We start from the raw sequence: 25297 nt of genomic DNA on the forward strand, positions 1-25297 counted from the left end.
TTTCAAGTAATTTCAGATAAGATTGTAGGTTTATTTATTGTGGAATGCCTATAAATTGTCCACATCTGTATATTACATTAAATACATGATCCCTTTCTCGTCATGTGTGTATGTATTCTGTGTATGTGTCTGCTCCTTTTCTGGCAAAGGTACCTATATGCAAACTGTGACAGGACAAACTGCAACAAAGAGGAAAGTGGAGAAGAGGAGAGGCATTATCATTCCTTATGATTTTACAGTTCACCCTAGACAATGCCTAGACAATGTATTGAATATGTCAAACTGTCAGTCAGGAACCTACAGTATAATCACAAGGCAAATGTATTGAAAAAAAGTTATAGCCTAGACAATGTATTGAATATGTCAAACTGTCAGTCAGGAACCTATAATCACTAATTACAAGGCAAATGTCAACATACCTGTTATGTTACGTAACCTAATGCTGTAACCATCAGTCCTAAAAAATGCATACAGTAAAATACAAAATATGAGCAACTGTATTCACATAGTTACAATTTAAAATTGGTGGTATTCAGGATACAGTTACACTGATACATTTAAGGGATTACATTTTAAATAATCATAAAATGTAGGTCAAGTTTAGAGTAATAATTAAAAAAAAATGTGTGCATCTCCTCTGATTTATCTACACATTAGTTAACATTAATGAAATAAATTGTTAACCTGACATATGTTCTTTAATTAGCCATATATGAAATTATTTCAGCTTCTGAAGGCCAGTGAGCTGTCTGAATCTGTATGGCCAAGCTTAGATTGAGTCATTGATCACATTATGCATTATGTTGTTTATTACAATATACATTATTACATTGGGATGTTTTATTATATTTTTGGAACATTATGCTATTGTTGGTGTAAAAAAAACAATAAACAAAATACACTGCAATATGTGGCGAAAAGTATTCATTTGAACAGTTGATGTTGCTTGTCACCTTGTCACGGCTTGTCACCTTCATTAGTCCAATGGAGGGGTCCATTGACAAAGTGAAATCATACAAATACGGAACTTGTTGTGCGTCTTTAAATGTCACCGATCACTGCTGTAGCTGTTAGCCGGTTAACCAATATTCCGTATGCAGTTGTAACGCGTCAGAGTTGATGCATGATGCAGGCCTCTGTTGGTGTGCCCAACTTCAGAATGTTCCCCCAACAATTCCTGGCGCAAAGGGGGTGTTAGATGGGAACAGAGACAATAGTGGGAAGTGGTCCAATGGGCGGAGGATTGTATTTCTCCACGCGCATTAGCCGTCGCAAAATATCATCGTGGTCCCTTGGCCAGCTGTATATGTGGGTGTTCTGAAGCCATCTGGGTACGTGCCACTGCAAAAGACAAATTTCCTCTGTCAAACATGATTGGTTAAGCAAGCTGAAACAGGTTGAAAATGCACAGCAGCGAACACGTGGTACTGTATAGTTAGAGGGATGGTCACATTCTCAAAGTGAGAATGGCTGAAACCATTCAAGTGCATGTGAAGCGCAGATATGAAACCAGACGAGAGAATTAGACAATACAGAACAGGAGACATTGTCCATGACCATGACGAAAATGACCCAATGATGATCAACAGTCTTCCCCTCTCCTGAGCTTCACTATGGGTTGTGATATGTTGAAGGCTGTGATATGTTGCATGTCATTTGTAGGTATTTGCTGCATATAATTGTTCTTGAGACTTCACTGTTATGTAACTTGGACCTGAATACACTGAAAACCAAGTCCTCCCCTCATGCGACATGCCCCACGCCCAACTACAATGAAATGTTCAAGTTCTTCACTGAAAGTTTGAACTATGGTTCTGAGTGAGGAGGACTTTTGGGAGCTCAGGGGGTTCAACACATTGGGCTCTATCTTGGCGATCTAAAATGCATGGTCAGTGGCGAATAGCTTAAATAACCTTGCAGACTACATTTTTGGATTATTCTACATTGGACTGCTGCCATTAGAGCTGCAGCCAGCCAGAAGCAGATGGGCTCCCCCTATTAAGTCAGGTTCTGCTCAAGATTTCTTCCTGAAATATGGGAAATTTGATGTGCTTGTAGGGGGTAAAGGGTTAAGGCTGCCAGTCTTTCAGTCATTGTGTTCTTTAAACGTTTGAATATAAAGTCATTTAATCACAACACATACTAAGATCATTCTAAGGCAACCCGCTTAGAGTCCACATCAACGGGGCCTAAGCATTTGTTAGCAAAGCCTATATATATATATATATATATACTGCTAAGTATTTCTGATATGTCGATGATTGGATCATGAACGGCTACATGTTCTTGATAATGACTGACTTTGCTCTATTATTGTGTTACATGCTTCAAATGTAAAGCACTTTGAGCTGCATTTTGTGTATGAAATGTGCTATACAAATAAAGCTTATTATTATACAAATAAAGCTTATTATACTAGGGGTGTGTCCAGTCCACATTCAGGGTGGTTTTGTTAGCAAACGTTGGGCGCTTGGTGCAAAAAGGTTCTTATGTTTCTTAATCAGTCATGGGTGTGTTTTGGGCGTAACATACTTTAAACCAATGAAAATGGCCAAAAACCAATGAAAATCTGTCATTCTCTTTAACAGGAAGCACTGTAACTTCAAACAGCACATTGGTATTTTGACAGTCTGTGGCACATTTGAAGGAATCTGCTTGCACGCAAGACCGCATGGAAGAGGTATTCCACTAAACCATGCTTTACTAAAACATAGCAGTATAGCCTACTGTACACGCATCTGCACTCGTCTATTATTTGAACTCATTGGCAAAGTGAAACTAACTTCATCATGGTCTCATAATCAACGACAAAACAGTATACTCAGTTAATTACTTTCACTATTGACTGACAAGGGGTTACCATCGAAAACATATCCTGAAAAAAGCAACACTTACCCCAATAATGTTCGAATGACTGAATAAAAATCCTAAGGCTATTTATCCGAAGTTGTTTGGGACTGCTTGTAAGGACTGCTTACATCTCGTGACAGTGCGTCTCAAGCTGTGCTTTAGATGTGCCTTTCGCTATAGACCAGGTTTTTCTTGGTCAGTGGCGTAATGATTTTTAGAGGGTGTAAGATAGTGATTTTTGGATCAAGCGCCAGACCACACCTTCTGCCACACTCCTGGACGCAAGGCTTAATAAAAGTGAAGCGCATGGCAAAAACAATTGAGTGTAAGATAGGAATAAGCTTTGCATGGGAAAAGAATAAGCTTTGCGCCCCGTTTCTGATCGTCAAGATAGAACCGTTAAACTTTTACAGGTCATGTGTATAAAGTAACAAATATTTTCTCAAGGGCTGGTAAAGGCATGCAGCGAGGAGTATGTTTAACACAGTCTGAACACAAACAAGATGTACTGTAGCGGTACAAACTATGACCGCCAATCAGTCCTGCACATTCTCAGCAGAAATAAATCACACTTATCAACTTCTTTCCATCTCCTACTCCATCCCCTACTCTGAAAACTCCTTCTTTGTGTATGTAAGTAAGTGTGTACATGTTTGTGTTTGCTTCTGAGTGTGTGAGAGAGCTTGTCTGTCATCTACAGTACAGGCCGTCAGGAGAGCAGGTTATGGGCTATGTTGATGCAGCCTCTTCAAACAAACATACCACAAAAATGTGCAGTGGTTCAATATGAAAACACATCTATGTAAGGTGCACAAACTGAGCACACATAAGATAAAATAAAAGGTAAAAAAATCTTGTTGATGTAGATTCATGAACAATCACGTGAATATCAATATTCAAACAGCAAGAATGAAGCTCACCTTTTTAGCTCCTGGAAACAGAATAGGTATGAACCTGAAATTTTTGCAGCCATTCTGAATGAATTCATTCTGAAGCTATGAAAACAAAAACAATACAGAAACCAGTAAGTAGTAGTGCACTGGGTCTGCTCTGCAAGGTATTTTTAATAATTAGGAAAGTTACTCAAAGTATATACTATATTTGACAAATTAGTATGTTAATTAAAATACAAATGTTGCAAATACACATTTAGCTGAGACCACATGGAAAGCCTATAATATGAGGAAGAGTGTATTATACTCCACCTGCTTATGAATGTAAACAGTGTTTAAGGTCTCATCGTCCTCTGTGTAGGCTGTTGTGCTGGTCACCGTCTCGTAGTACTTCGGACTGATGACAAAAATAATCAAGTAGTCTTTCTAAATGACATCAAGACAGAAAGGTAGCTGGGATTAGTCATTAGAGAGATAAAGTCCAAAGTCTACACACAAACAACTTGGGGTTAAGTGCCTCGCTCAAGGGCAAAACGGTGGATTCAGCAGATTCAGAGTGACAGATGGCCACACAGTAAAATGAATAGTGTGATAATTGCTCATCTATCAGAAAAAACATTTTTTTTGGTGTGTAGGGATGGCTGTGAAGCCTTTTCATGTAGATTTTTGCTCCTTGTAAAAACATAGTTGTCAGTAAAATCAGTGTTGTCTGTAATTAGCTAGAAACTGTAGGCTGATAACACCATTTTCAGGTCCACGGTTTCAGTCAGGGTTAAAACAGATCAGACATAGTAGTACTTCTAATTAAAACAGATCAGACATAGTAGTACTTCTATAGTCACAAACTTGTTTAGATGCTTTTAAAGCTTCCAATCATATAGGTTGGACCACTTGATATATCACTTTTCTTTGCTAGCACTATTCACTATTGTGAAATTTTCCGTATGTGTTTAGGGTTAATGTCATGTTTGACTCAAGAGTCTGATGATGGACACCATTTTGCGTGACGTTGTGTCCGATTGTCTCTAACATTGTGTCCTCTGATTCATGGTCAGATGAAATCTGCAAATGCCTAACTTTTCCAAAACAGTCTCAAGCATTAGCGACGTCATGCTCTGCCACTCTGTCTTCAGCTGACACCATCTTTAAAGGAGATGTTAAACTCGACACTGCAGACACAAGTGTGAAGTTTGTCAGACAAACGGTTTGAGAAATATTTGAAGAACAGACAGACAGACGTTCCTGTATATCATAGATAGATGTTGAGCCTAAACTCAGAAGTGTGTCCGCCAGAGGCGAACATTCATGGCGAACTTGTTTTCTTTTGCATTTTTAGATTTGACTGTTTTTGTGTAAACAAATCAATAACAATTCAAGTCAAATCATGTTCTTTCTAGTAAAGAGGCCATTTAAAGAAGGCTTGAGACACAGTGCTTTGCTTTACCTCACTGATGTAACGCTCCATGAAGTCTATCTTGTTGATGCTTCTGAACTGCTGCTCAAACATGTCAATCTGTAGATCACAGAAACACGTCAGATTTTACATGTAATTACAGAGGGTTTAGGACACAAATACACACTAAAACACACAACAACAAAATCAGTTGATACTACAAATTCAAAAAGTCAGAAGAATTGCACATTATTCTTGTATAGTATACTAAAGGGATGCCTGTTCACTTTAGTATATTGCAGGTATGATGTGCAACACTACGTGTTGAATGGGTCTAATATATTCACAGAATTGAAGCAGATGACATGACTAATGGTTTAATTCAATTTAATATGTGGTATTGTGTTGTATAGTAAACAAAAGCAGTTTATAGGTTTTGGTCTCACATGTGTGTAGAAGCCATTGTGCCTAAGCAGTGCCACAAAATTGATGACCTCCTTCACATGTTCGTCATTATCCGTCTCATATGTGACAAACACCTTTCCTATATTTGTCAAGGAGATGTTAAACAAACAAACAAACAAGCAAACAAGACACAACAAAACAAATATGAGAAAATAAATCAACTCGAGTCAATCTGTGCAACAAAACATACTTCATATACTTAAGTCATGATGATGGAATATCGAGCTATCTAATCATTTATCAGCCATGACTCTGAAGGTTTTAAAGTCCCTTTCTAACCAAATACAGACAGACTAAACCTTTAATGTACAGTATATGCTGTACTATGTTCTGGAACAGGGTCTATGGTCTTAATTACCACATATATGCCTTGGACTCTGTAATGTAAATAGATCTACACGTGCATTATTGAGTTCTAATTGTTTGATGTAGAATTGCATACACACTTTGTTCAAAGGAGAGTTGTGCTGTGTCCGACTTTGGTCCAGGGTTCACAGGACTGTGGTCTCTGCAAAGACATCAGAAGCAGACAATGTTGTAATCAAGGTAATGACTAATGACTAATGACAATGCCTGGGTGGCACATATGTGGTTGCAGATGTGTGTAAAATAATAATGTCAATTACAAAACACATTTCAAGCAAAACAGCTCACAGTATAATCAATAAATAAATGCAGCTGTTAAAACATAGACAAAAGAGCAAAGGGGAAAAGTAAGTTACATATTGCCAAGAAAAGAGGAAGTCCTGAACATGAAATTACCTGTGAATGCTGTTTCTGTGTAAAGGTCCAATCGGATTAGGGCCTGAGGGAGAGAGAGAGAGAGAGAGAGAGAGAGAGAGAGAGAGAGAGAGAGAGAGAGAGAAAAGGGAGGGGTACAAGTTACAGTACATACAGTAGTGTTCCTGTAATTAGGTTGTGGTTCTTCATTGAAGTTTAGTGGAAGTTTTACATGAGGCTGTTCACCAGGCGAACCGGTTGAAGAAATTAGTTTTATAATAAAGACTTTGTTTGCACTCTCTCAATATTAGCTAAAGTTTGTGGATCTTCCCTGTGAGATGGATCTTTCTAAAATGGCCATGCTACACCCCTCAACCAAGCTTCATGAACCAAGTTTATTTCAGTATCTTTGCCTAATCCTGCTGTCTAACAGACTGACAGACTAAACCCAAAGGAAAACATAACTTCCAAGTTGGAGGTAATTATGAGCTACGCTTACAAAAAGCATGAGAACATGACATTGGACCCTAGTGTATCTGTGTCCTGCTGAATGTATTCATGTTGTCACACATTGCTCCATCTTCAACTCTAACCTATGTACTGTATGAGGATAATTAGGGTGCAAAATGTCAAATAGAGACATCTGGGGAAGAGGCCTGAAAAGGTGAACTTGGATACCATCATGTGCTTAGGTTTGCTGCCAGAAAAACCTCTTGTTGTGAAATCACTAAGTAAGGGAAAGATGCCAATCTTTGCATTAAAGCAACTTACTCTGCATTACACCGGAATGGCCTTAGGCATTGTTATGTCAGTAAAGAGTTAAAGTAGACAATCTGGGGCTGTCATTTTCTGTTTTTGGATAAATACATACAGACAAACATACCGGTCAAAAGTTTGGGGTCACTTCGAAATTTCCATTCCACTCCATTATAGAAAGAGTACCAGCTGAGATCAGTTGCATTGTTTTTTTATTCAGGGCAGCAGTTTTCAGATTACATTATGTGTTTACATAATTGCAATTCTAAGTGACCCCAAACTTTTGACCAGTAGTATACATATATACATTGCATACATTATAGACACTACATACAGTCTTTTCCAAACATCCCACCACCAAGACACCTCAGTGATATATCGCACACAAAGCACAGTCTGTCAAATGCATATCTCCTTACCAGGCAAAAATGGTTATTAGTCTGTGTCATTTGTGCTTTTCCTCAATCTGAATCTGCTATGTGTAAAACAGTCAGCTGTTTATGGAAAATTCTAAAACTGATAGTCCCGGTCCTTGATTGTGATTGGCTGAATCACGTTTGATGCCGTTGTAAAATGCAGCATAAACATACACCTTGACCGCATTTCGTTCTATATTACTGTGCTACCATAACTTGATACAAAAGTTAAAGTAGCTTGGCAACCATTCAGGTAGAGGAAATATATTTCTTGCCGGTTGATTATCTATGAATAAATCCTTACATTTCTCGTTGCTGTGGCTTTACTGTATGAAACTTTGCCAGGTATTTATAGCAACAGTTTTAGAAAAGCAATAAGCCCCGAGAGGCCATAGGTTACACTGATTTTACAACAGCTAAGGGGCGTTGTTAGGCACGACGCGCTAGCGGAGTCTTAAATAGACAGGGTCCAAGGCTTGTTACGGGTCCAAGTGCCCACGGGGACCCAGGTTCGAATCCGACCTGCGGTCATGTCCCGATCCCACCCCATCTCTCTCTCCTGCTTACTTCCTGTCTCACTCTTCACTGTCCTATACAAATAAAGGCAAAAAAAGCCCCAAAAATATACTTTAAAAAGAAAAAAAATAGACAGGGGGTCTGCATTCTGAAACAAACTTACAGGAGGGCAGGTAGGGTCTGGGGTTCCCAGGGGCCTGATGGGGTACTGGGTCTATCCTCAACACTTCCATGGGACACTGGGCACAGCAGGCCATCCTCCACCGTGGGTGGGGATAAAGGTGGAAGTTTTGCAGCGCAGCTGGCATGGGGAGGGAGTGGAGAGAGCATGGCTGCTCCAGACCACTCTGGTCGGGGCTGCACCTCCCTGACAGGGGCAGGGAGCCGCAGTGGGGCCGGGAGAAGCTCATCTCTGACTGGTAATGGGAATGACTTCCAGAGATCATGAAGGAGGGCAGAGGTCCAGCTGAGTAGCCGTCCAATGAGCTGTCACAGGCGGGCATTGGATGGTGCCAGACACCTTTGTGCGGGTTGAGGGTGCTCTGAGATTCCTCCGTCCGGCTCGGGAAAGGAGTTGGCTGGCTGTAGCCTGCTGGGAGTCCAAGCGGCCGCTGGTAGGGGACATAACTGGACGTTTCGCTGGAAATGGAAAGGTTGGAAACCGTGCACTGTGTCCTGGTAGGCTGCCTAGAGCCATCTGGGAATTGAAAGAGAGAGCTGTTAAAGTCTGACGATGGACTGCACTGTTTTGGCCGAGGGCTGCCCAAGGCACCGTCCATTGCGCCATCTTTGCTCAGAGTCTCATCATCCTCCTGGGGGTAGTTGACTGAGTGTGGCTGAGGACAGCAGCTGGAAAGATGGGAGACAAACTGTTAGTTTGTGGTGTTTTATATTTAAACAAGAAAGAAAAAAGAAAAAAAGAACACTGTATCTCTTGGAAGATATGCACATTTAGTAAACCACCTATGTGCAAAGATAACAGAATAGTGATCTCATGCAGGAAATGTATGTATTTGTGTATCACAGGCCATTCATACATAAAAAACAACAACAATTGCATGATTTAAAACCAAAAATTCAAAGACTTCGGAATTATCTACAGATTTGTGCTGTAACCAACATTTATTTAAATGGTTACACTTTAGTGTAAAAGAGCATAAGCCCCACACCACACCCCCTGCTCACTACACAACTGTGGGAAAATGAAAAGTATTTACAAACTCAGAGAGAAACATACCACTCATGTGGGGAAATTCGGGAAACACATTCACCCTTGTTACATTATCTGATATTTAAATGCCAAACCAAACAACAGTCATAATACACTTACTCATCACAATTTCATGAGTCAGAGATAAATGGGTTGTAAGCTGTCTTGAAGAAAATGAAACCATCATCTCTGCATGATATCATTCAGTATGGGAGAGGAAGAGCAATTACATTAACAGTTGTAAGTTAAAATTTGAGTACCGTAGTAGCCTAAGTTGTAATGAAAGCACAAACTAATAAATCCACAAACTGGTCTTCAGAAGGTTGATGAAAAACTGTATAAATTATAATTTTAAAGTTTTAAGAATTCTATTTTCCTGTGAAAACAAGTAGGGCGGCTATTTTTCTGTCGGAAAAAATGCGCAATGGTAGCAAAAATCAAGGTCAAAATGAGGGGGACCCCAACAACCACAGAGTGAGTGACGCCAGAGAAAATTACCCAAATGAACAGGGTAAACACTGTTGGGCAATGGGCAAAATATTTTTAAAACACAATGGCCAGAAAAGTGATGACTTAACTAACGGAAGACAGTCAAACTTTTCTCATTTGTCTTTGATTTGACATGTGTTTCACACGGTAGGTAAGTGACTGAAGCGTCCTTTACTTGCCATATCTTCAATCAACATCACACAAGACGCGTAATATCGAGAGCTGCGTGTTTTCCTGTCAACGCGCACCAGATAACATCAGTAAGCGTCTGAGGATGTTTGTCCTGTCTCTACTTTAGCCTACTTTGTTAAACATTTAAAAGGGGGGGGGGGGGGGAAACTCCTCTCACAATGAACTACATAAGTCTGTAATTTATTAAAACTTGAATATGTAAGCTGTTTCACAGAAACAAGTGTAAATGTTGGCTTGACTGACAATTAAGTGCAAATGTTTGCTTGGCTTGTTCCGAGGTTCAAAGTAAATACCCCCGAAGTTATACGAGTTGTTCTATAATTATAAACTCAAATATCTTCCTCGCCATTGTATAGAAACTGACCTAAACACCATTCACCATGGAACAACCCAGTAGGTTACATTTTAAATGAAAATGGGCCAACGATTTCAAGCAATATCATGATTTTGCTTCACAGGTAAAGAAAATCAATGTGGTTAGGCTTCACTTAACCTACATAACACTTTCTCATTCTGTCATACCTTATACTGTACATACCTCATTCTGTAACGTATAACTGTTCCACCGGCAGTCCAAACATGCCACAATCTTGAGTTCTGTGAATAATCCTTTGTTTCGTTCAGCGCACAGTTCATCCACCAATCGCTCGAGCTTCTGAACGTGTGCGCTGCTCTGACAGATAATTTACAGCCTAACTGTGGGAAGGGTTTGACTTCCGGTGAAGGTATGCCTACAGTAGGGTAGATTTTAGCTGTTGTCTATTTTCGAGAAGGCCCTATGCCTTCACAGCCCTTACCTTGCACCTCACTACAACAACATCAAAAGTAATGAAAAGGCACTTTTAAAAAGGCTTTGTAGGCCTACTCAAAATAAGGTAAGGCCTAGGTTATAGTGCCCTCCAATTTTTTTTTTTTTTTTTTTTATCGTGATAGGCTATAGGCTACCACATGGCACAATACTTTATTATCCAAATATCCATTGGATAGAATGACTTAAAAAGTGGGGTGGGTGAAACACACACACACACACCACACATACAGTAACTGTAGACTGAGTAGCCTACAGTTGAGACACTTTTTGCCCACACAAAATCAAACAAAAAATAGATACTGAAAATAAGTGATTTTCCACACGACATTCCACATGCCATTTCCTTAGCTTGTAGACTTAAATATTATCAATCAATAATGCCCATAAGTAGTTTATATTTTCCACAATTAGCTCATAAACATAAGGTGCATTTTTTGTCTTGACTGTGTCTCAACTGTATACAGTTGAGACACCTACCCGGTAGCCTAGTTGAGACAACCATCTTTAATGATGTAGTTAACTAACCGTTAGTTGGAAAGTTGAATAAATAAAAACATAGCAATTGCAAAGTGTTTGTAGTTCAAATTCATTAATTTCATAGTGTCTTAGCGTTGGATAAAAGAATAACATCATGAACAAAATGTGACACAGGAACAGATATGGCGAACAGTAGCCTACAAATGGAACGTTCAAGTAATAACACAATCCAATGTGTCTCAATTGTCCCCCGCTGACCACCTCACACATTTCTCTAGATTTTACAACGACCTTACATGACACAATGCCATAAAATGTGCCAGTTTTTAGGACACAGAATAATGTTTGTAATGATACCATTAACGTTTAACAGTAACATAAGTGTAATGAGCTATTCATTGTCTAAGGTGCATGGTGAAGTGAAATTCTTACTTTGGAAAAAAAAACATTTGCCGATATCCTTGGATGGGAGATACCTGTGTCGTTCAAATTGTCCATGATCAAAGAGTACACTAATACGCGTGTGCATAGCAAAAATCACAACTTGGGCTTGCTGTGCAAGCAAGATATTTAAGGTGTCTCAACTGTACACATGTCTCAACTGTACTCAGTCTACCCTACATATGTGGTGTTTGGGTTTACTGGACCCGAGTGTAATAGATGCTACCTTGTGTCCTCCTCCTAACTGGGCCTGCTGTGTGTGTGTGTGCGTGATTGTTGTCTTCCTGCACCTGCTACAGGGGTAAACGGCAAATATGAAGCAGGGTACATGATGTCTTCATTGCCAATTGAGCTAAAGTATACATCAGATAAGCATTTTTACAAAACATTTTATGGCTATATTGATTTAAAAGCCTAATAATGTGATGGGTTCACCAGACTCGGGAACATTGGCTGAGTAACAAAAATATGAACACATTACACTGTAGGACCAGTTTCAGAATATATTCTTCGGTTGTCCACCAGAGGCCCCTATTGGGAATACCCTGAAACCTCCAGAGGACCTACCAGTAATAACCTCCAATGTTAACTTGACACTGGAGACTACCGGTAGTCATGTGTTGCCTGAATCATGGACCCTGATGTGACTTGCATGCATGCCCTCCTCTGGTCTCAGTAGGCTACTGCAGAGTTTTTCAACCACTGTGCCGGGGCACACTAGTGTGCCGTGAGAGATCATCAGGTGTGCCGCAGAAAATTACCCAAATGTCACTCACTGGTCCAGAAAAGCAACTGTTGCATCAAAGAATGTATAACCACATGCTCTCATTGATTGTATGATTGCACTATTTGTGGTATGCAGGCATTGTACAACGGGGGCCCCATATCCAGTATTCACAGAATCATCACATATCCAGTTCATAACAACAATTAAACCAATTAAAACAACAATATAGTCAACTTCAAATGAAACAGAGGGCGCTTGTTTTATTGAGCAGGTCTTGCATAGAAGCCATAATAAGGCCATATCTGTGTATTATTTGAAATTTTAGGCTATGGTATGTTTATTTTTTCTTCACACAGGATGTGTGTGTGCCGTGGGACATTTTAAGTGTCAAAAGTGTGCTGTGCATGGCACAAAAAAGGTGGAAAAACACTGGGCTACTGGACCTCTGATCACCAATTTCTGATGACACGATATCAACGTTTTAGAATACCATTGCCATGGCAAAATATATCACGATAACGATATTATCGCAATATCAATAGCAATCATCATTATAAAAGACAGCAATCACTTAAAGTAGGGCTAGACTATATATTTATTTTATTCTAAAAGTTTTCCCTCTTCAAAAACATACCATTCAAGCCTACAGTACAACTCCCACTTTCTCTCATAAAACAAAATGCCCAAAACCAGGTCAACAACATGGCTATTTTCAATAAGACATATTTGAACATGAAATTGAACCAGCCCTATATCACTGTATATTTGAGTACCTGTAGTTTCATTGTTTGCCCATGTTCAGGGTGGAAAAGAAAAAAGAAAGATTTGCATAAGACAAGTCAAATTGGTGTTTTTAAAAATAAGGGATCATGGAGAATAAAGAAAAAATCTAAAAATATCTTTGTTTATTTCCACAAGGTGTTTGGGTACTCTGAAAGTGAGAACCAAAATTATTTTTCAGACTTGTTAGGTCTGCTGTTCAGACCCTGAAGGGATTTCTTTTTTGTTCATTTTTGTGAGAGTATTTCTACTTATCTCAATAAGGAAAATAAATTAAGAGCCTATGTTGAGTACAAATATGTCTTTCGCCATACTGCTGCAATGCCTTAGTTTACACAGTAGAAAAAAACAGAATATTATCAAATCTTCATTCTGTACACAGCTAAATGATCCTACGCTCTCTTTCTATCTTCATTTGTTCTCTGTGTAAATGGTGTCCATACTTTATACAGATTATATGTCATGTGAGAAATATCCCCCAGTTACACTACTATGGTATACTTTAAATATACAGATAAAATGTATGACAATACAGACTGTGAAACATTAATGACTAAGATGTTATGAAATACAAGTATAACTTTATTTCCATTACATTGGAAGCCAAACATCATCCGTGGCAATATTTTCCTTCAGACAGAAAAAAATAAGGTGGTGGCCGTTACAGTACAGGTGTCATTGATCATTGCAGCTTGTGCAGGAATGATGAGCTGCTGACTTTCTTCTGTTTGGAAAAGCAGGACTCTAGCCACGTCTTGTTCACAGCTACAGCCTGGGGGTAGTGGCGTACAAGCTCCCGCAGCTCCTGAGTGCAGACACACACAACACATCAATGTCACATTTACAGTGGGCATCGCTTTCAAATGGCCACTTCAGTCGCGCATTACGAGGCGTGAAGCTGCGTGAAGCTTTAGTACCACTTTCAGCCACTGTGCGTCGCTCTGCCACTGTACATCGCTCTGTCAGTAGCCTGACTGCCGCCCCTTCTGAAAAAGCAGGAGGCTACCAAACATAATTGTTACCGAGAGGAATCCCAGCCTACGAATTCAATAACAAAATAAATCATGCATAATTAAACATTACCTCGATTAAGGCTACTTGGGTATGGCTTAAGGCTTGACTACACGGTGGTAGCGAAAATCGAAATCTGCTATGTTATTGTCAGTGTTGGGGGCAATGCAACTACGCAAATCAAAACAGTGTCTTAATTTACCCTACTTCTTGACTGCAATGTAGTCAGTTGACTGCTTGACATGTCATTTTTATTTTTCTGTTTCTGTACAATAAACAAATACATCTGCTTTATGCCGCAGAATTACATTCAGCTGACTGCAGACGCGCCACTTCCCTCCCGATATTCCAAGATTAAGATAGTAGCCTATACAAAAAGCATAGGCTACTATCATAAAAATTCGTTAAAACGAATAGCTATTTGCAATTTGACAAAACACTGGTCCTCATTTTGCGAATGCGAGGAAGATATGAGCCTGTTGCATTTAGTTAGATGTCCGAGTCACGCATGTTTGAAAACCACTGGCTCGTAATCACAATAATTTAACACACGACAGTTGGATAGCCTACTTCATCATGTCCCCATGCCTACATTTTTGTGAGTAGCATAGAGATCGTTAAAAACAATAAAGTAGCCTATGTCTCTCCGTTTGGGACATCGAAAACGTATAGCCTATTTTTAATAGGGTAGACTACCGTAGGAGATGCTGACTGGCAAAGGCCTCGGGATAACACGTTATCTCCACTATCATCAGTAATGCCCCTTGATCAAAGTGGGGAATTAAATAAAAGTTTGAGAACCACTGGGTTAACAAGTTACCTGCAGTCCAAAGCAATATTCTGATGATCGGCGATGATATCGGCAAATGTTTGTTTTCCAAAGTAAGAATTTCACTTGACCATGCACCTTCGACAATGAATAGCTCATTACACTTGTTACTGTTAAACGTAGGCCTAACTGGTATCATTACAAACATTATTCTGTGTCCTAAAACTGGCATATTTTATGGCATTGTGTCATGTAAATTCGTTGCAAAATCTAGAGAAATGTGTGAGGTGGTCTGGTCAGCGGGGGACAATTGAGACACACATTGGATTGTGTTATTACTTGAACATTCCACACATATCCACAGCTGTGGTAGGCCTATCAGGGGCAGGAGGATTACTGTTAGCGCAGGCTTTATATAAAAGTCTTCAACAGAAGGCCTCGAATGCAGGCTTGCCCTGTGGTTTGCGCAGCCTACAGTAAATAACAGACCCGCCACAATGTGCGGTATGATGCTTTTTTACGAGCAAGATGTTTTTGGTGCCCTACGCACACTGCATGTTCTTAAATAACAATGATCATCAGTAATATTCGACCATTCATTTGTGTAAATGGGCAAGCGTGACCACCTTGATTGGCTGATGATTGTAACGCGGGCATGATTCCAAACACCTCCCTTACGATAATGAGTGACAGGTGACAGGTCTCAGAATGCGTGCGCTACACAAGGACGGAAGATGATGAATAACTGGGGCCGTAGGCTATTCACAAAGGCTTTTATCTTACCACTAGGAGTAGGCTACTCCTAAATCGCACTAAAAGATTTTAGCTTGGAGTTTTCTCTTAAAAGTTATTCACAAAGCCTTTCAGACAACTCCTAAACTAAGAGTGAGTCTTCGTTGCTATGGATGACGTCATTACTCATGCACGAGCTTGACTGAAGTGACCACCTTGATTGGCTGACGATTGTAACGCGGGAATGATTCCAAACACCTCCCTTCCGATGATGAGTGACAGGTGACAGGTCGGAGAATGCGTGCGCTACACAAGTAGTGAGAAGGAAGATGATTAATAACTGAATAAAAAGGCCTAGCCTAAATGAATAATGAGTAAGGCAAAACAAATAGCCTAGTAGCCTAATGAAACATACGGATTGATTAAATTATTCTGTTACTATGCCTACGTTTGCAAAAGAGAACATTTTAATTTGATGCACAATAATGTTACATTTAATTTACATTTTGACAATGATTAGCCTAGTTTTGGTTGTTGTTGGTGGCGTTATTGCATGTTAGTTATGCCTACAATGCAAAATTGCTTCCTCACTATTGAAAGCTGCATAGGATTTCAAAACACGGCAAAATGCCGCAGGTTTGTGAATAGGTGTGAGTTCTTTTAAGCTGTCAGAGGTGGGAAGGTGTGATTTGTTGGGGGCAGGGCCGAATTAACTGGTCACAAATGTCTGATGGCCCCCCTTCCCCCCCAGCCAACGTGAATCGGGTGGTCAGTTAATAGGCTGAAGATTTTTCCTGCCATCTAAGGCAGCGGTCCCCAAACACCGGGCCGCGGCCGGTACATTCCTAACCGGGCCGTAGCCTATACGACATGAGTTTTAAAAAAATGCATGCAAACTAAACTCGCAATACTGTCACGTTTTTACATGGCATAGGCCTATATGCAGTTGTTTGATCGCACACATGTTTGCATTTTGCCAGGTCTATTTTCTTACGTCTGTCCCGCCTTCAACACTTTACATATTGCCTTCAGCGCTGAGCAGCCTCAGGTCAGCTCACTTCACTTGATCAGTTCTTGGCGAACGGTAGTGTCACACGAAGTTAGCTAAACTGCTAGAATGAGCATCAAAAAACAAGCATCTTTAGCAGACACTGGCCAGGGTGTTTAAGTTGCGAGAGCCGCTGCAGAGATTTCTTACAGAAAAAAAGTCACCGTTAGCTGCACATTTTAGTGATGAGGACTGGGTGTCAAAACTCGCTTACCTATGTGGCATATTTGGGTTGCTTAATGACCTCAACCTGTCACTCCAGGGGAGAATGACGACTGTATTTAAACTGGCAGATAAAGTCGCTGCATTTAAAGCCAAGCTTGATTTGTGGGGACGAATGGGGACGGGGTGTATTTGATATGTTCCAAACAGTAGTGGGGGTTTTGGGAGAGACTGAGGCAGGGCCCTTTCTCTTGCAGCTGGTGCGCGATTACCTTGTTGCGCTTTCAAATGAGTTTGAGCGTTAGGCTACTTCCCATCCTCCAAAGATCCACGGCAAACCAATGAGTGGGTCCGCAACCCATTTGTCAATATCCCGAATAGTCCTAACATGTCAGCGCAGGAGGAAGAGCAGTTGATCGAAATTGCAAATGACTGTGGTCTTAAGAGTGTGTATAAGGAAACCTCTCTGGCGGGTTTTTGGATCAAAACCAAAGCAGAATATCCCGAGATAGCCGTAAAAGCGCTGAAAACGTTGCTACCATTTCCCACCACGTAGGGGAGCGCGGGGCACAAAGTAACGCGGGGTTAAATGTAACACGGACTTTTTCCCTATTTGCAGGGGGTTGATCGAGGCATGCTATTGGTCAGTTAATCACATTACTATGAGACGGTGTTCCACAAATTTTCAGTCAGTATGGACGTGTTTCCACGTAGATCTGCAGCAAAACGCCTTTTGAAGACATCAACTTAAATGTCTAGGTGGTACTTGTCTTAACATTACTGAGTTGTGGGTGCAGCTCACTGACTCCAATCTTCTATCATCTTAATAACCGTCTTGTAGGCTAAAAATGAACACCGTTTTGAAACATGTAGCCAACTCATAGCAGGAGCTAGCTTATCTTATAACAAACGTGACCCAGCGGGGTTAGTTGTAACGCGCTGTTACAACTAAGCCACTCATACTGTACAATGATGTTGCAATACAAAAATATGCGCGTATTAGTGTTAGTTTAGTTAGTTTTTGTGATGTTTTGCATTTTGCCTCATGTGTTTTCAGGTTTGAGGGCTTTTCTTGGCAGGATTGACCTTGGTTAGACTCTTTGCTTCCATTGGCGCATATTTCTCCGTATAGAAAATAAAGTCAATTTTCGACACACGTCTGTTGTTAGTTCATGACTTATGTATCATAAATAGTCAGATCCTATTCTATCATACACATTCAGATACATTTATTGAATTAATTTAATTAAAAACAGCCGTTGGGATGTGTTACAACTAACCCCGCATATGGGGCAGGTTGTAACATTTCACCTATCGCCACTCTCGGTGGAATTGTAAAAGAACAGTAGCTCCTACAAACAAACTTCCAGTGCATATGTGTAACAGAGATATGCATGTTGCTTGTTAAAAAGTATAACTAGTGAAACTCAAATGATTTTAGAATTATTTAGCCTTAACCAAAAAGTGTTACTTTGTGCCCCGCGCTCCCCTATCTATGCGAGGCCGGGTTTTCTGCAATGACTGCAACTAAAACCAAATTGCGCAATCGACTGGACATTTCAAACACACTGAGGATGTCACTGTCTTGTTGCAGGGAACAAGCACAGGGCTCCCACTGATTATATTCATAATGCATGTTTAGTTCCCATGTTTTGTTCCCATATTTTGTTAAGCATGTTCACACTTGATAGATGTAGCTTCAAGTTGTTCAATTTTCATAGTTCATATTGTTACATTTTCACTTCTTCAAGTTCACGTTTTTCACGTTTTTAAGAGTTCGTTACCTTCACTGTTCATACATAACTGGAGCTAGTTCTTTTCAAGTAATGCATGCACAACACATATGGAACATGGAACCCCCGAACCCCCAATACCCCCCCCCCCCCACGGTCCGTGAAAAAAAAATGGGAATCAAACCGGTCGTCGAATCAAAGTTGTCAACATTTTGAATATTAGTGTCGGGTGAATTGAAATGTTCTCAAAGTAGCCTTATGGCTGAAAGCTGCTTGGGATCCCCCCGTCAAGCAATATAACCATACAAACGCGCTTCCTGCACTCATTGTTTCAAAAAACTGAACTGAAGAGCTGTGAACGGCACGGCACGGTATGCCCAATGAAAATAAATTAACGCAACGCAATGCAACACAACACAGACACCGCTTCTCTCGCGTCAGTCACTGACATGAACAAAACACAGAACCCGCTTCTCTCACGGCAGTCACTGCAGTAGCCTAGAATAAATGCATGGGGAAAAACACTTCCCCATGACAAAGACATCGTAAAACACTGAAAGTTAATATTTTGTCACTAGCAACATATCGGAACTCCCCCTATTACCGTCGGTCCCGTATTTCCACCGTCTTGCGTGTATGTGTCACTTATATCCATTTCTATACAAACCAAGACAGCGGACTCCTAAAGAGACGCAACCACCCACACCATAGGTGTATCTAAATTAGCTATGTACCAAAAATGACATTTTACCGTGACTCAAAGAGCTGTAAACAGTGTTGTAAGGCTGCGTGTACACAACCGCTTGGAGCTCCAGTGGAATTTTAATTTCACGACAAGAATTCTCGGTCTAACCGTCCATGTGCCGTTAAGAACCAAACCAGATTTTGTTCAATCTACACACCTATGGCTACTGAAAAATGTAAGGTTCATTTAGCAAATGTTATTTTGAAGTGTTAAAAAACATCGTTGTTTTAGAATTTCTGAACAAAAGTGGTGATAATTGGGGGTGTTACGATACATCTGTCCTTTGTCAATGTGTTATGTTCCAAATAGCCTATGCGTAATTCTGCTGTCTAAAGTTGTATGTTTATGACATTCAAGCAAGGAAAACGATGATTTGAACACATCTGTTTTGTTGGAATGGCAAGGGGTAGCAACAGGGCAACACAGAGACAGGCCCGATGGCAGGGTTGTTATGACAGTATTAAAATCTGGGATAGCCTATTCTACGGCAAGACAGCGGGGGAAAGTTAAAATACGTGATAAACACGGAAAAAGTTGGCATGCATTGTTTCGGTCCCCATGCACAGGGATTATTTGTCATATTATTAATCACATATGATTATTTGTGAAATTGTGCAAACAGGCGCAACACATTTGAAAAGGAAGGACTGGTAGCATGCAAGCTCACGAAAGATTGATTTAAGAACGTTATCACAGTGTGTGGCTGTGGCGCAAAGCAGCGCGGGCGGAAGACGGCAAGGGGAGGGTCATGTCTTTTTTAACAATTCTGTCGGAGGGTCATTGAACAATTTCTAGCAGGCAAGGGAGGGTCATGCAACTTTTGACTGAAGCACTCAAAATTCATCCGGTGGCCCCTTCAATAAATAACGAACAGTCCCTAGATTGCTGCTGGGCTAGGCTATATGTCTTGGTTCATGTCCGTTCACAACTCATTGCCGTCAAACGCGTAGCCTATCTCGCGGTTGCATCCATTACAAACAAACATGCAATGTGAACGTCTGGGATTGGGAAGAGCACTAAATGCTCTACTGAATAAGCACGAAGTCAAACCTTTAAATGAAAAACACTCTTTAATAATCAAAAAAATAAACCGCTAATGAAGTAAACTTGTGACCTTAAAAAATCGTTTATGCCTGTAACTCCGTGATAACAGGACGTAACAGGAAGGCATTTGGCTGAGCAACGGAGGTTAATATGCTCTATATTTGTCCAAATGATGTCTGTCTATCATCGTTGCACTCGGAGAAAACCAGAATGTTTAATTTGTCCTGCGTTTCTTCTACGGCTGCAAACGGGATTCACTCGCAGTTAACCAAATATTTCTTTATTAGGGCAGGGCAGGCATATTTTTGGCTATTAAATTATTTCTAAACCAGTCTGCTAAAGTCTGTAGTGAAGTCTGTGTAGGGTTTTCCAGGCTCCATTTCTTTTTACGAGACACCCTACTCACTTGAGCCGTCTACCGGTTGTTTGGGTTGTTGCAGCGTCTCACTGGGAAAATACAAATTAAAGTCGCGTGATACCGCGTGATCCCACGCGCGGACCGCGAGTGAAGCTGGCCAAGTCGAAGCACTGCCCACTGTAGGAGGAGCAATGTTCATGCAGGAGCAGCTCCAGGTCAATCTGGTCAGGGGCCAAGCGGCTAATTCCAACGTGTACCCAAGCCTTAAGAAATTACATGCTCGGTAACAAGGAGCAGGAATACATTTGATCTGATAACCTCATCATGTAAAGAGCTATTTTGTTAAAATCATAGTGTAGCATTAGTAAAAACACTGTTGTTGCCATACGGTACACACAAGTATTTGGTTGGCATCATGTTAGGCCCACATAGATTTACTTTGATAATGTCAGGTCTCATAGATGAAAATCTGTGAGAACTGTCTGCCAACTACCCAATAAAGGCAACCTATTTTCTAAAAAGCCAAGGCTGCTTTAAGGAAGTATGGTCATTTCTAAATGCTTCAACATATATATATATATATATATATATATATATATAAGCCTACCTGTGTGTATGCAGGATTATCCACCTCTGCCACGATATGAGTGACGTGTGAACTCATGATGTCCTCTTCGTCACCGTCATAGGTGCAATTATGGTTAAGGCAAACCAGCTCTTGTTTAACTCTAAAAACTCTCAACACATTCCCAATGTAAGTATGACAGACTTAAGCAATAATGTATGTATAACACATGTATGTATGTGTTGAATTTTACAACGGCATCAAACACGATTCAGCCAATCATAATCAAGGACCAAAACATTTTAGAAATGTGAATTTGTATGTCATGCGAGTTCATGTCTGAACTGATAATGTCATTATTATCATTATAATTATTACGTTATAATGACATGATAATGTCATTATTCATATGTCATTATGTCATATTCATTATCATCATCATGATTCAGGTAATGCAGAGCCCTTCATGTAAAAATCTACCTTCAATGACCTTTGCCAAAACTACATGGATTCGGATCAATAACAAAAACACCTTTCAAGAAAGTTCAACGAAACACACCTATCGTAAAAGCACCAACTACCGCCCCTTTCGTTCGAAAATTCTAACAACAATGTTTTTTAATACTTCAAAATAACATTTAATAAATTAACCTTACATTTTTCAGGTGTGTACATTTGAACCAAATCTGGTTTGGTTCTTACCAGGGATTTTACTGCCTGAAATATCTGATTTTGTTTACCACGTTCAGAGTTTAGTTCTGGGATGGTGGGTGCCTATTTCCGCCCTTTCACACGGCACATGAACGGTTAGACCAAGAATTCTCGTCGCCAATCAAAATTCCACTGGAGCTCCAAGCGGATTTCTACACGCAGCCTTACAACACTGTTTACAGCTCTTCGAGTCACGGTAAAATGTAATTTTTAGATTTAGATACACTTATGGTGAGGGTGCTTGCGTTTTTGTAGGAATCCGCCGTCTTGGTTTGTATAGAAATTAATATTAAGTGACACATACACGTAAGAGAGCGGAAATAGGGGATGGGCAGGAATAGGTGGCGTTCCTATAAAGTGGTGTAGAAAATAGTTGTTGCTAGTACCAATAAGTCCTGTTCTTACTTGTATAGTTTTACCATTTACAAATAAGCAATTACCTCCAACACTCCAATAAAGGCAACCTGTGAGTGATTCAGCATACTCAGTGTTAACCACTGAGGACATTACCATCTCAAAACAAAGCAATACAGTTACCATAACCTTTTGGGAGATCAAAGTAACAAGTTATTGTTGATTTTGCAACTCGAATAATTGTAGATACGGTAATTAATTGCACTAAGCACCTGAAAAGATATGCAATGAGGTGGCGGGACAGCCTCTTCTTGTCTGATGCCGCCATGTTGTAGAAGAAGACGCGAACGCCGCTCATGAAATCAGACAGGCTGAACGTGGTCGTAGCCGTGCTGTGACTGGACCCGGCCGGCTCTACAGAACCGTCTCCCCTAGCTGCTCCCCCGGGACTCGAGGAACGCTGGGAGGCAGGCGATGCCGGAGAGTCAGGCGGAGACAGGAGTGCTGTTTGGGCTGGTGGGGAGACGCTCTGGTCGCCGGCTGGTCGATGTGCAGATGTGGACGGAGTCGAGCTGGAAGCCCTGCGATAGTAGTATCTAGACAAGATTAAGGACTAATGACAGGCAACAGTACTACTTATTTGGCTCTATACTTATCCACAATTATTAACCCTTTATTCCCAAACAGACACCCGCTATTGAACCCAACACTTGAACACTTGTCTTCTCTTTGTGATATGGAGAAAAATCACTTTTTCAATCGTTGTGAGCGCTGTGCAGCAGAACTGCTTTCTTTAGCTAATATTCTTCTTTTTTTGCTAATATTTTATCCAGAAATTCCGACTTTGTGTGCAGCTGAAATGGATACATGGATGTTGGAACGCCCCTTGTGACCAGGTGTTTCCGAATGAGCCTCTCGGTGCCATACCAGTTAAAGGCCTTTGTTGCGTGTCCAATGCGGGGTAGGTGGACACTTGCTGGAAGAGACAATGGACACTACATACTTAACTTCAGTCTCTAATGGTAGTGAATTTAAGGCAGAGATATACTGATGAATACAGAAAGATACTTAATTTTGGCCCAAAGAAAATGCAGGCAAGTAATAAGCGATACAAAATACTTCTTCTATACATCTATAGATAGATACTGTAGATAGGCAGACATTACTGTTTTTTCTGATTTTGTGAATGTGAACCAAGTTTACCTCTTTTGTCCTTGGCCACCTTGGATATCTTCCTGAGGCCCTCCTCCAGGGCACTGAGCTGGATGCCAGAGAGGTTGTTTGCCTTGTCCCGCATCTGGGCCACGATCAGCGCCAGCTGCAAGAAAAACTAAAATAAGTGGGTGTCATCAACATGTTTAATTTATTTGAGTTCCATTCCTGACATCCTGGTGCCAAGACAACACACATCATTCAACACACCATTTCATCATTCCCCTTTTCATCAGCCCCCTCCCCCCCATACACACACAAAATACACCTTCTTAATTACTGCTACTTGTACTTGATTCCGTTCCATTGAGTTCCATTCCATCATATCCTTCAGTGAAACAATATAGGCTCTGATGCCTTAAAATGATGCTCACTCACATGGTCTTTCCCATCCAGTCTGGATTGCTTATCATCAATGAGGAAAAAGAGTACGTGCCCCAGCTTCAAGTCTAAAACAAGAATATTGTTAGATCAACAAGAAACTACTAGCAACTGTTTAGTACAGGTGTTTCATGAGTGGGGGCATAAACAGGGGTATGGTTTGGATGTGGCACCTTTCATGTCCCCAGCCAGTTCGTATTGCTTGCGTGGCTCATCAGACCGAAGCTCCAGTGCAGTGAACAGGCCGCCTCGCCCCCAGCGACCAGAGTCATCTGTAAACACGCATAAGCACGCGCACATACACACACACATGCGCGCACGCACACGCGCACACACACATACAGTACACACACGGACACAGATCAACACATGAGCAAAGAATCAGCACATAGTACATCAGCATATGCCAGGAAGAAGTTTATCATGGACATACACACAAATGTATACATAGCCCACACACCTCACACTGAACACACTGAAACAAATGCACACACACACACACACACACACACACACACACACACACACACACACACACACACACACACACACACACACACACACACACACACACACACACACACACACACACACACACACACACACACACACACTTGGGGAAAGTCAAAATTGTTGCTAATGATGCTTATACAAAATGTGCCTGTAATGTGCAGTGAGCCCTCTTTCTACAGGACATTTGCGTTGACAGAGAAACTACTGATTTAAAAGCCCACTGTAGCCCAGTCTTTCTTCCCCTAAACGGTGCAACTTCCCCTAAGGTGATGACTGGTGATTATGCAGCTGCATCTCTCATTGATGCTAAGTGTTCATGTCCCAGGAGGCTTTAAATCACACTTCCGCACCTTTTTGGATGATCTCATTTACGCTTGTGAAGAGACTGACAGAAAGCGAGTGGGAGAGAGAGAGCTGGGTTGAGATCGGGAAATGACCCGGATTGCATTTGATTGTTTTACAAGTGTTGGGTTTCCAATGCTTCCCATGCTTTATATATATATATATATATATTCATATCTCATCTTTGGGTACAGTACTTATCATTTAGCTTTATATTTTTTTAGCCTTTTATTTTTTGCTTTGTTTTACCTCTTTACATTTTATTTTTGTTTTATTCTATTTTATTTTATTTAACTTTATTCCATTTAACACTGTTATTGCCTAACTTTATTCATGGAGTCATGCACACTTGTCTATGTATTGTCAAGGCATATTGAACTGCCTAACTTGCTCTACCTGTAAAGCACCTTTGGCTCAACTGTTGTTCGTTTAAATGTGCTATACAAATAAAATGACTTGACTTGACCAAATAGAAATGGGG

At 40.6% G+C, this 25297-nt stretch overlaps 2 protein-coding genes across 4 annotated transcripts in view; both read right to left on the reverse strand.

The window, feature by feature from the left end:
- Positions 1 to 10560, reverse strand: traf3ip2l (TRAF3 interacting protein 2-like). Of its 2 annotated transcripts, XR_012985949.1 has the most exons (10): positions 10439 to 10560; positions 8173 to 8858; positions 6364 to 6406; positions 6048 to 6109; positions 5583 to 5680; positions 5188 to 5256; positions 4056 to 4169; positions 3771 to 3845; positions 420 to 1341; positions 1 to 179 (listed from the first exon to the last, which is right to left on the reverse strand). XR_012985949.1 is itself a non-coding variant. In XM_076278505.1 (9 exons), exons 1-9 carry the CDS (start codon positions 10534 to 10536, stop codon positions 1195 to 1197), a joined length of 1392 nt encoding a protein of 463 aa, XP_076134620.1. In that variant the 5' UTR covers positions 10537 to 10560; the 3' UTR covers positions 1 to 1194. The 2 variants fall into 2 exon arrangements, 1 of the variants encoding a protein (XP_076134620.1); XM_076278505.1 differs by having other exon boundaries at positions 1 to 1341.
- Positions 10561 to 12975: 2415 nt separating this feature from the next.
- The window catches only part of chd1l (chromodomain helicase DNA binding protein 1-like), a 33406-nt gene continuing 21084 nt past the window's right edge, over positions 12976 to 25297 (reverse strand). The window contains exons 19-25 of one of the 2 annotated variants that reach the window (XM_076278506.1): positions 24135 to 24233; positions 23959 to 24029; positions 23572 to 23686; positions 23236 to 23344; positions 22653 to 22964; positions 21346 to 21427; positions 12976 to 13941 (exon numbers count right to left, since the gene is read on the reverse strand). In XM_076278506.1, coding sequence (XP_076134621.1) covers positions 13819 to 13941; positions 21346 to 21427; positions 22653 to 22964; positions 23236 to 23344; positions 23572 to 23686; positions 23959 to 24029; positions 24135 to 24233 — 911 coding nt within the window. In that variant the 3' untranslated portion in view covers positions 12976 to 13818. Of the gene's footprint in view, positions 13942 to 21345; positions 21428 to 22640; positions 22965 to 23235; positions 23345 to 23571; positions 23687 to 23958; positions 24030 to 24134; positions 24234 to 25297 lie in introns of both variants that reach the window. The other variant, XM_076278507.1, reaches the window with a different exon arrangement.

This window comes from Alosa pseudoharengus, unplaced genomic scaffold, assembly GCF_046254945.1.
Source record: "Alosa pseudoharengus isolate Yale_2024_CS ecotype anadromous, Long Island Sound unplaced genomic scaffold, YU_APseudo_1.1 YU_APseudo_1.1_scf_11, whole genome shotgun sequence".
Taxonomy (NCBI): Eukaryota; Metazoa; Chordata; class Actinopteri; order Clupeiformes; family Clupeidae; genus Alosa; species Alosa pseudoharengus.

Excerpts from the sequence above, each read along its gene's own strand:
- traf3ip2l (XM_076278505.1), bottom strand. The coding sequence starts at position 10,536 with ATGAACTGTGCGCTGAACGAAACAAAGGATTATTCACAGAACTCAAGA. Across the intron at positions 5,257-5,582 it reads ACAATGGCTTCTACACACAT|ATTGACATGTTTGAGCAGCA; the intron begins GTGAGACCAAAA and ends TGTGATCTACAG. Across the intron at positions 3,846-4,055 it reads CTGTTTACATTCATAAGCAG|CTTCAGAATGAATTCATTCA; the intron begins GTGGAGTATAAT and ends TTGTTTTCATAG.